Consider the following 10,019-nt stretch of genomic DNA (forward strand, 5'->3'; position numbering starts at 1 on the left):
TTGTACATTTTTTTTATTTATCAGTTGGTCAGGTGATTTACAGTCTAGTTAAAGTGTTTTTCTTACTTGTAGATAATGGTGGGTTCCAGTATAGGTGGTTGGCTCATGCTGCTGGCAGCCATTGCAAGACCAGAGAAGACTGCAGCACTGGTGGGCATCTCCACTGCTGCTGACCACCTTGTCACATCGTTCAACTCTCTTCCTCTGGAGGTAGGAACATATAATATTATGACATTTCGTGTCATTTGAAACATTGCAGTCGTTTTCATTGAAATGTTTTTCTGAGTTGGATTTGTCCGTGTTTGAATGCGCAGACACGCAAGGAGTTTGAGGAAAAGGGTGAGTGGATCGTGCCCACCAAACACTCAGAGGAGGGTCTTTACAAATTTAGCATGGACTTTCTGCACGAGGCAGAAAATCACTGTGTGCTCCAGAGTCCCATCCCCATCACCTGTCCCGTTCGGCTCATTCATGGGCTTAAAGATGATGACGTCCCCTGGCACATCTCCATGCAGGTTGCAGAACGCGTCCTCAGCCCTGACGTGGATGTCATCCTTCGGCGACATGGCCAGCACCGTATGTCTGACAAGGACGATATCAAACTCATGGTCTACACTATTGACGATCTCATAGACAAGCTGACCACTTTGGTCTGAGTGAGCTTGAGAGGTTGCTGAGATAAGGCGAGAAGGACTGTGTTTACTGGGAAGTCAGCCCTCTAAAAATTTACCAAACAGTGGCATGTGTCTCGCCAAATGTGACCTTTTATCCATCTGTTATTCTCCCTGTACATGATCTGTCATTTTCACATGCCGTTACAGTGCAAACTATATTGAAAGGGAGCTCTCCTGCTAGTTGTTCCCTTATATCTTCAGGTTGCATTTGTGTGTTCCAGGTTATAATATGGAGTGTTATGTTTGCCTTTATTAGGTCTGCAATTGTTGCTGTTTCTTATCGTTTGACTGTTTTCCTCTTCCTCTTAGACACATAGTTTTCCTGTGCCTTTTTTATTCACTTTTCACCCATTTTGGCCAATAAAACCTCTGCACATAGAGTGGAGGTCTCAGTCTGTTTCCACAACTAACACAACATAATCAGCTGATAAACATCTGTCTTATTGATATTGAAATGCATCCGTATTTGTATAGCGCCTTTCTAGTCTTTTCGACCACTTAAAGCACTTTTACACTACATCTGCATTCACCATTCACTCACATTTATACATTGACTACATTGATATACATTGATTAGGATAAAACTAAATCTTTAAATTTATAAATGTAGGGAATATAGATATATTACAGAAACCAATGTTTCTATGAAAGCTTCGAAAAAAGATCCCAACTCAAATCACCATGACTACTTAATGGATAAAAATAGGATTTCAAAATTAGGGCATATTTTTTATGCAAATCTAAGTTGAAGTAAACAACAAGATTCACAGAAACTCAATTTGCCAGATGTACCGGCGTGTCAACCCAATGAATCACGGTTTCAAATAGTGAGTCAAAATCATAAAGACTTGCAATGTGTTTATTTTTGTTAGCAGGACGTTCTGTTACTTGACTCCCCATACCTGTTGTTGGCCTCTAGCCAAAGAGAGACCTGCTGAGTGGAGCCACTGGACTGTTGATTATTAACATGTAATTGGCCACTAGCAGCAGTATGCTCAATGGGGCGAAACCAACCACTTAACTCTCTCAGATCCCCTTTACTGCAGCGGTGACCTTTCAACTCATGGTTGAGCTATGTAGTCAGTCATTTTGTGTGTCACAACTAAAATCAATGGGATTTTAGTGGGAGCATACAGCATAAAGTTTATGCAAGCAGAAGAGATGGTGCAAAAAGGCATTGCATATGATGTTTTACTATGGGCTCCCTTTGCTATAGTTTTTACTTAAAGCATACTTTTGCACCACAGATCTTTGATTACCACAAGATCATTGTAGCTGTTTTGTTGTCTGGTTGCCTAAAATAAGGCAGCGCACTTCCCATAACGAGCTACAGCACTCTGCAAACTGCATTCACCCATGAACATTTATCCACCAGAAAAAAAACTTAATTTAGTAAGCAAAGAGAAATGGCTGTCATTACTGAAATAAGAGACAGGCGCTTGAACAAACAATAAGCAGAGTGTCTGCCTTGTGGAGAAGCCAAACGGACAACATCAAGTCAGGAGGGAGACGAACTTAAAGCAAGACGGCAAAGGCCAACAGCCACTGAACTGGTCACTGGATCCTTTTATGATGAGGTAAAAGAGGTTGGATGCATGTCCGGTATTGACTTAATGTCTGAAAAGAAGAATTAAATTAATTCGGCACCATCACGTGCCTTGGTTTGCCGATGGTTACTTCATGCTGCCTCAAGCTGACCGTGCACTACAGTGACCACCGTCCGGAAGCAGTGTCACATCGCATTCTGTATTGAGAGTCTCTAGGGACCCCTCCTGGAGGTGCTGCCATATAAAAGGAGAGACTCGCCCCTCCTGGACAAATTAAACCAAGACTGGCCCGACGCGCCTGTGCTGCGCTTCATGGATGCTTCAGCAGTTGAGCATCCTCAGCCCTGCCCAGCTCAGCGGAATTAACTGTGACACGGACACATCGGACCACTCTCTCCTCTTCAGTAAGTGCACGTATTCTTTATAGCATAAAACTGCTTCGAGTGCGTGACTTATTATTTAAGCTATATGCATATGGCTATACATGTTTATGCAACCGATGCAGTGTCGCAGCTTGTGTGCGTTGGCTTTGCGCAGTTGCCTTTGGATTTGTAAAATGTTTCGGAAAACTGCAGAATGCGTAGCAATGTGGTGGACGTTAGATGGCTTTACGGGACTTTACTTCAATCTACTGAATTTATTGAGAGAATTGCGTCCAACAAGAAACGCAGTGACAATCAACTGAAGAGTGGTTAAATAAATGCGGCACAGGGGACTGACGTAGCTTAATTTAATTTATTTAAACTATATGGAACTGTTGTATATTGTATGAATGCATGTTTTGTAAGAGGGCAAACTTTATGAATGCACTTTAGTACATACATTTGATTATTTAATTTGCGCCATCATGACTGCCTACTGGAGGTCACACTTTAACCATCACTGCACACAGCGTGCCGGAAACGGGCTTGATTGTTACCATAGCAATAAGAGGGCTGGTCCATGTTCGGGACAGCAGCCAGGGACCACACCCTTCCCTGCTACAGTATCCAGAGATGCGCCTGGGTGGAGTGCTGAGCTGGAAAGAGAGACAGTTGCTATAGGGAGACTAAAACCTGGCTTTTTGGCTTTTCTTCAAACATTTAGGTATATGTTAAGAACATTATGATGATGGTTTTTGTCAGAATATTTTTGCAGTTTGTCACAGACTAGGTCAGCCTCATGTGTCATTTGTTTTCTTCAGGGCTACTACTACATATACTAGAGTTTTTGCAAGAGCTGCCATGGCGAACAGAGGGCCCAGCTATGGACTGAGCCGAGAGGTGCAGGAGAAGATCGAGCAGAAGTATGACCCGGACCTGGAGCAGCGGCTGGTGGACTGGATAGTCTCACAGTGTGGAGGAAACCTGGAGAGGCCGCAGCAGGGCAGAGAGAACTTCCAGAAATGGCTGATGGATGGAACAGTGAGTGGCTCCAGCACCTGTACTTAAAATAGAAGTTACAATTAAATTATTAAAGCTTGACGTACCAGCTCTGTCAGATTTAAAGAGTCCATATAGTAAAGAAGGCCCAAATTAGCAACCAGATTTATGTGCCCAGTTATTTTGGATAGCTTAAGTAAATAATATTGTTTTAAATTTACACTACTGAGACATTGTATTTGGTCATTTTCATCACTCCTAGCTGAAAGAGAGGTTCAAATGATAGAAAAGAGGATGTGTTCATTATTAGCCTGATTTTAATTTGCGAACTGTTGTGGTCCTTACTTTGAAAACGTAGAATTTTTAACTGAGTCAGTCTGGGAGGCTTTGATGGACACTGAAAATCCTTAGCACTTTAAGACCTAATAACCAATTATAAAATGTGCCCTGCACAGTGCTGCAATGTCTTCTTGCTCGAAACTCCAGCTGACTCTATTGTTAAAACAAATTATTCAGAGAAATCCATTATAGGCCAGGCAGACACATCAATTTCTACACTCAGCAAGTGGATCAACAGACAATAATGCAACACAGCCACAGAACATGTTGTTTTGGAGGCATGACAACAGTTTTTAATTATGGCATTTAAGCGTGGCAAATAAGATTTTAGTCTTAGTTTGAACTATAACTCAACTCAAAATCATTTTGGTATGGTCAGTGTGAGTTTAATGTGATCAAACCAGATTTCTGACCTCCTTTGTCCCAGATCCTCTGTAGGCTTATCAACAGCCTTTATCCGAGGGGAAAGGAGCCTATCAAGAAGATTCCAGAGACGCAGATGGCCTTCAAACAAATGGAGAAGATCTCTCAGTTCCTGCAAGCAGCTGAAGCTTATGGAGTCACAACCACTGACATATTTCAAACTGTGGACCTCTGGGAAGGTGAATTTACGTCTGATTTTTAATGATCTACTGCTGGAGTGGTTCATATTAGTTTTTACAAAGATGAGCGTTTATTTACCCCAAGATCAAGATCAACTTTATTGTCCTCTAAGGGAAATTTGTCTTGGGCATCAGTGGCTGCAGTAACATACAACAACAGTAACACATATGGACTTTACACTTACATACATCACACCGTCTGCACCAAGTATCCGAGTCAGTAATTGATTACAAGGAAGTAGAACCTGAATGATATGAAACCTCTGAATAATAATATTGAATTGCACTTGAGCTCATAAAGCTGTAAACAATATAACAAACGCTAAAATTACAACTGCCGCATTTCTAAAAAAATAAATAAATAATAAACTCATTTAAGATCCGGTTGTTAGGAAACACTAGTGCAAGCGATCATCAATAATAAACTATGCTTAAAAATAAATAAAGTGCCGGAAGTGCTTCAAGCCATCTTGTTCAGAGCAGATTGTTTATTTAGGAGCGATATGGAAGTAGGGATGAAGGACAGCTTATATATAGCTTATATACTTTTACATCTGCTAGCTCTCTAGTGTTTCCCTGAAGGTAATATGTCATATTCAGAGTGCAGAATATGTGAAGGGTCCTTCAGAATTTTCTGTGCCTGGTAGACTGCCATTTTTTCAAAGATAGACTGAAGAGAAGTGTAGTCTTTCTTTCCCACAACCTTCATCGCAGCTTTTGACCTCATGTCATAACAACATTATACTTTTGTTTTGGCTATAGGAAAGGACATGGCAGCAGTGCAAAGAACTCTTATGGCTCTGGGAAGTGTGGCGGTCACTAAGGATGATGGCCATTACCGAGGTGACCGAGACTGGTTTCACAGGTAAAGAGAAATCTCACTGTAACAGAGGAGCTTAACATTGCATGCCCATAATGCATCGTCATGTTCTTCTGCCTCACCTTGTAACTTGTTGTACATGTGTAGGAAAGCCCAGGCGTATCGGCGAGAGTTCAGTGAGGAGCAGCTCCGCCAAGGCCAGAGTTTGATCGGCCTGCAGATGGGCAGCAACCGCGGGGCTTCCCAAGCTGGTATGACAGGCTACGGTATGCACCGTCAGATCATGTAGACCACTTACCAGCTAACCTGCTCCCCTGCTTCCAGACCTTGTTTTCTACTAAAACCACAAAAGTAGTAACCTTCTTTGTAGCACCTGCCATGTTAACCTCAATTTCCCTGAAACTGCTGCTTTCTATCTTAATAAATGATGTCAAATGCTGTAGGTGTCCTTCTTCAAGCTCTTTTCCTGGTCATCCATTCCCTTTTGCCACATGCTGTTCCCTCCCTAGCTTTGTTTACTCTGTTTCCCTGCTTTCCATGTCCAAATGATTACTTACTCAGAGTCATTCAACATCAATTTATTCTTATGGAGAATTTAAGATTAAAATCTTTATACAAAACAAGCCATAAGTGTTTTACCCATTTTCAATCTGTAATACTGTAAGTCACTGTTACAGCATGGTGTATGCTATTTATTTGTATTTACATATACACGTATTAACATAATCATTGGTCATTGTTTTAGAATGGTCTGTTACTGTTTAATTATTTTGCCTTAAACTTAATGGAACTCAACTACTGACGATGTCTCTGCTATCTTGTCCGAAGACTTGTTGCAGTATACTCTGTAACCAAATCAACCTCACGTTGTGCCTGGTTATGGGACTACAGAGACTGGGTCCTAATATATCCCTCAAATTATAAATGAGTTTCATTCATTCTGAGCCATGCCCTTGTTATTTGTTTGTTAGATTACATCTTTTGTCCATGATGTGTCCATTTTGTGTCCAAATGTGAAGTTTCCATTTCTGGTGCCATGTAAAGACATTGCTTGAATGTGCACTTTTATGTATTGTCATGTTTATATTTTTAAATATATTTATATCTGGAGGCTTGTGAGAAGAACTATTGAAAAAATAAAGTATGTGAACATATATTTGTGTCCTTCTGTGTGTCACATGGTTGAGTATCTCGAAAGCTGGAGAGTCAGTGGCGTATGCTGTGTGCTCATAGTGTTGTTTTTTTTTTTTCTTATCTTGGTTTTATGTTCCAGCTCCTCCCTTGTGCCCATCCCTGCTGTTTCTCCTCACTGTACACAATTTAATAAAGGGGCAGCCGCACAGCATAATGATTAGGGTAATGGTTCCTCTACCAGACAGTCCTGATTCAAGCCTGTGTGCCAGAAAACCTTTGCCTTGCTGAGTGACCTTGAGTAAGATATTAAATCCCTGGCTGGTCCAGTAATGCTGTTTAATAGCTTACCTTTTTGGAGGGTGTAGCAAAAACAGAAGAGTCAAAAACTGCCATAAAATGCTTCTAAAACACTATATTGTTCTGTTCTTTCACAAATTGTTTTTTTTTTTTTGTCTTTTGTATAGCTTTTTCCAGCCTAATGGACATTCAGTGACCAAATGTCCACTCTAAACACTAAAATCAGTCTAGCATCTAGATAACATCTGAGGGGCAGTGTCATTAAGATAAGCAGAAATCTTTGTCTAAGGCATGCTAGTGAGTTTGTGTCGGGCTTTGGACCACAAAAGGTCACATTTTATGACAGTGATCGAGTTTATGGGGTCAATTGTTCCTGACTTGTCACAACTTGACATTTTCAAGACTACATATGAGAAAAGCATGCATGAATTAACATTTTAGCTTGTGTATTAGTGTTATGACACAGCCCATTACAGTGCTGTCCTTTAAATCTTGGACAAAAGCAACAGCTAATGTTATTCTAAGGCGTCCATTCCAAATGGCATCTTTTTATTGCTCAATTAAAAATAAGATAGCCTGCCGTGCAGATGTGAAGTTACACCGTGTAATCGTTTGCTCGAGTTAAATATCCTGTTTGCTTCACTGCGTAGGAAGGCAGCATATGTGAAACTATCTGTGTCTTGCATGCCTGTCCCTCGCATACACTCTATGCTTATTATTAGCCTCAACTAGGCTGGAGAAGCATCTGAAGGGGCACTGGTGACGTGTAACTGACAGACCCAATAAGTAAGCCAAAAACACAGTCAGACCAATGACATGGCTTTGAGGACTGAGGTCACTCTTGTCCAAAGTTCTTGTCCAGCTTACCTTTCCTTTGGTTGGTGTCTTGGCTGTTTTCCCCCCACCGTGTTCCTCTTGAGTATGCCTGTTTGAAGACAAGTTGAAGATTCATTGCTGCATGTTGTCATTCGAGTAGGGCATGTGGTTATGAGGCAAACTATGCACTGGCTTCAACTTCTTTCATCCTAAAAGATTTTGCACAATGCGATTTTCGTTTTGTTCGACACGTGCTTCAGGGGCAATGTTGCAGATGAGGTTTAAGGTCACTCTCTTGCTCCTTATTTTGGCGGTCAGGTGTGTTGCACAGGAAGAAACCCAAAATAAAGGCTGTGTTTGTGGATACCCTGGAATACCAGGTGACCCTGGACACAACGGTACACCTGGCAGAGACGGACGTGATGGACTCAGAGGTGACAAAGGTGATCAAGGTAAGTTTAGAGGAGACACCTCTTCTTTAGAACTATATGCACTTTTCCTAAATGTCTTGTGTTTCAACTTTGCAATTTATTATAACAATCATTTATGAATCACCCATTAAAAGGTGAAGTTGGCCCCGTTGGACCAGCAGGCAGTCACGGCCACAAGGGAGACAAAGGGGAACCTGGTATGTATCTGCAAAATAAACTGCACCACTGAAAAAAAAACAGATCTTTAAAGTAACCTGTGTTGAAACATTCATCTATTTTTACCAGCTGTAGACTTTATTTGCACATACTTAATATTTTTCATTTATTTGTTTTACCTTATCTGACTTTCTGGAGTATGTATGTACTGTACTGTAGAGAAGTTTATTGTGGGCTCATTTACAGGTGCAGTTGGACCAGCAGGGATCAAAGGAAAAAGGGGAGATAATGGAGAACGGGGGCCTCCTGGGAAAATGGGGCCCCAAGGAGTCCAAGGGCCCATTGGCCTGAAAGGAAATAAGGGAGAGCTCGGGCTGCCTGGACCCCAAGGACATAAAGGTGATTTAGGGCCTGCTGGACCAGAGGGTCCGAAGGGGGAAATTGGCCTTCAAGGCGACAGGGGTATTCAGGGACCATTGGGACCCCCTGGCAGGCCAGGACCTAAAGGGGATCTTGGTCTTCCAGGTCACAAAGGCAATATTGGTTATCGTGGGGACAGAGGGGTTCGAGGAGAGAGAGGTGATAAGGGTGAGAAGGGAGAGGCTTTTGTTATCTCTAAAAGCGCCTTCTCTGTGGGACTCACAGTACAAAGTAAACTCCCAGCAGCCAATGCACCGATCCGGTTTGACAAGATTATTTACAATAAACAGAATCATTACGATCCACAAACAGGAAGATTCACATGCTCCGCAGCAGGAGCCTATTTCTTCACCTACCACATCACGGTCTTCTCCAGAAACGTGAAGGTGGCTCTCGTCAAGAACGGCGCAAAGATCATCCACACCACGGATAACTACCAGAGCAGCGAGGATCAGGCAGCAGGGGGCGCTGTGCTGCACCTGGACGTGGGGGACAAGGTGTGGCTGCAGGTGGCTGGAGGAGAGCTGTTCAATGGGCTCTTTGCTGATGAAGATGATGACACTACTTTCTCTGGGTTCTTAATCTTTGAGGCTTGAATTGGGCATGATTTCTTTATAACTGCTGGTATAAAATAGTGAAATATTAAAGGAAAAATAGAAATCACTCAAGACAGAGGCTTGCCTCTAAACTCCACTGCATTACTTTCATTGTGGTTACTTTGCTGATTAAGAACATGAAAAACAGCTTCTAAAATAAAATTCATTGTTATAGATTAACTGCCCAAGAATATCAAGTTATTCAAGACAGTCAGTAACTCACAGCTATAAACAATAATTTTAACACTCACAGCCTGGGAAATTGTTCTGCATTAAAAGTAGGCCTACTTTTCTTTTTGCTGAGAACACTTCTATACTTTTACTTTGGTAATATTTTGAATGCAGGACCTCTACTTTTACTTGTAATGGAATATTTTACACTGTTGTTTTGCTATTTGTTCTGGGGTTTGTTTTCATTGTGTGCATAATGTGGATTAATCAATTAAATTAGTTTTTTCGCAGGATCTTGATCACATGCAATTCTCCTGAAATGAAAGCATCAGCCTGTAAAGAAAAAAAATTAACGACCTTAATTACATGAAATTGAGGTGTTGTGCCATTGTTGTCACAAGCTAAATTTACCTCAGCTTTTAGAGTCTTTTACCCTGTTGTGTTAAAATAAAGAACAAAATTTACTAAGACATCCAGTTTCTTCCTCTTCTGGTATTTGGGGATAGGCACGCACAACAGAGACACTTGAGACATTGATTGTCTATGCACAATGCACGAGGAAGACAACTGGAAGGCCCAGTCTTTTTTTGTCTTCAAAGAACCGCACGAAGTTCTCTTTTTTTCTTTTCTTCAATGGACAGCGTTACCAAGTGGG

The 10,019-nt window shown here is 41.5% G+C and overlaps 3 protein-coding genes across 4 annotated transcripts; all 3 read left to right on the forward strand.

Annotated features, from left to right (window-relative positions):
• The first annotated feature begins 49 nt into the window (after nucleotides 1-49).
• On the forward strand, nucleotides 50-1,054 carry LOC123982523 (palmitoyl-protein thioesterase ABHD10, mitochondrial-like). Its single transcript, XM_046068094.1, has 2 exons — nucleotides 50-210; nucleotides 315-1,054. The coding sequence occupies exons 1-2, from the start codon at nucleotides 76-78 to the stop codon at nucleotides 654-656; spliced, it is 477 nt and encodes a 158-aa protein (XP_045924050.1). The 5' UTR covers nucleotides 50-75; the 3' UTR covers nucleotides 657-1,054.
• A 1,208-nt stretch (nucleotides 1,055-2,262) lies between these two features.
• On the forward strand, nucleotides 2,263-6,497 carry tagln3b (transgelin 3b). Of its 2 annotated transcripts, none has more exons than XM_046067979.1 (5): nucleotides 2,263-2,625; nucleotides 3,405-3,624; nucleotides 4,349-4,523; nucleotides 5,286-5,388; nucleotides 5,491-6,497. In XM_046067979.1, the coding sequence occupies exons 2-5, from the start codon at nucleotides 3,445-3,447 to the stop codon at nucleotides 5,630-5,632; spliced, it is 600 nt and encodes a 199-aa protein (XP_045923935.1). In that variant the 5' UTR covers nucleotides 2,263-2,625; nucleotides 3,405-3,444; the 3' UTR covers nucleotides 5,633-6,497. The 2 variants fall into 2 exon arrangements, with proteins under 2 accessions (XP_045923935.1, XP_045923929.1); XM_046067973.1 differs by lacking the exon at nucleotides 2,263-2,625 and adding an exon at nucleotides 3,147-3,307.
• A 1,358-nt stretch (nucleotides 6,498-7,855) lies between these two features.
• Nucleotides 7,856-9,193, forward strand: c1qtnf9 (C1q and TNF related 9). Its single transcript, XM_046067815.1, has 3 exons — nucleotides 7,856-8,042; nucleotides 8,156-8,218; nucleotides 8,424-9,193. The coding sequence occupies exons 1-3, from the start codon at nucleotides 7,856-7,858 to the stop codon at nucleotides 9,191-9,193; spliced, it is 1,020 nt and encodes a 339-aa protein (XP_045923771.1).
• Nucleotides 9,194-10,019: the final 826 nt, after the last annotated feature.

This window comes from Micropterus dolomieu, linkage group LG01 (assembly GCF_021292245.1).
Source record: "Micropterus dolomieu isolate WLL.071019.BEF.003 ecotype Adirondacks linkage group LG01, ASM2129224v1, whole genome shotgun sequence".
Lineage (NCBI taxonomy): Eukaryota > Metazoa > Chordata > Actinopteri > Centrarchiformes > Centrarchidae > Micropterus > Micropterus dolomieu.

Excerpts from the sequence above, each read along its gene's own strand:
- LOC123982523 (XM_046068094.1), top strand. The coding sequence starts at position 76 with ATGGTGGGTTCCAGTATAGGTGGTTGGCTCATGCTGCTGGCAGCCATT. Across the intron at positions 211-314 it reads TCAACTCTCTTCCTCTGGAG|ACACGCAAGGAGTTTGAGGA; the intron begins GTAGGAACATAT and ends TTGAATGCGCAG.
- tagln3b (XM_046067979.1), top strand. The coding sequence starts at position 3,445 with ATGGCGAACAGAGGGCCCAGCTATGGACTGAGCCGAGAGGTGCAGGAG. Across the intron at positions 4,524-5,285 it reads AACTGTGGACCTCTGGGAAG|GAAAGGACATGGCAGCAGTG; the intron begins GTGAATTTACGT and ends TTTTGGCTATAG. Across the intron at positions 5,389-5,490 it reads GACCGAGACTGGTTTCACAG|GAAAGCCCAGGCGTATCGGC; the intron begins GTAAAGAGAAAT and ends GTACATGTGTAG.
- c1qtnf9 (XM_046067815.1), top strand. The coding sequence starts at position 7,856 with ATGTTGCAGATGAGGTTTAAGGTCACTCTCTTGCTCCTTATTTTGGCG. Across the intron at positions 8,043-8,155 it reads AGGTGACAAAGGTGATCAAG|GTGAAGTTGGCCCCGTTGGA; the intron begins GTAAGTTTAGAG and ends ACCCATTAAAAG. Across the intron at positions 8,219-8,423 it reads GGGAGACAAAGGGGAACCTG|GTGCAGTTGGACCAGCAGGG; the intron begins GTATGTATCTGC and ends GCTCATTTACAG.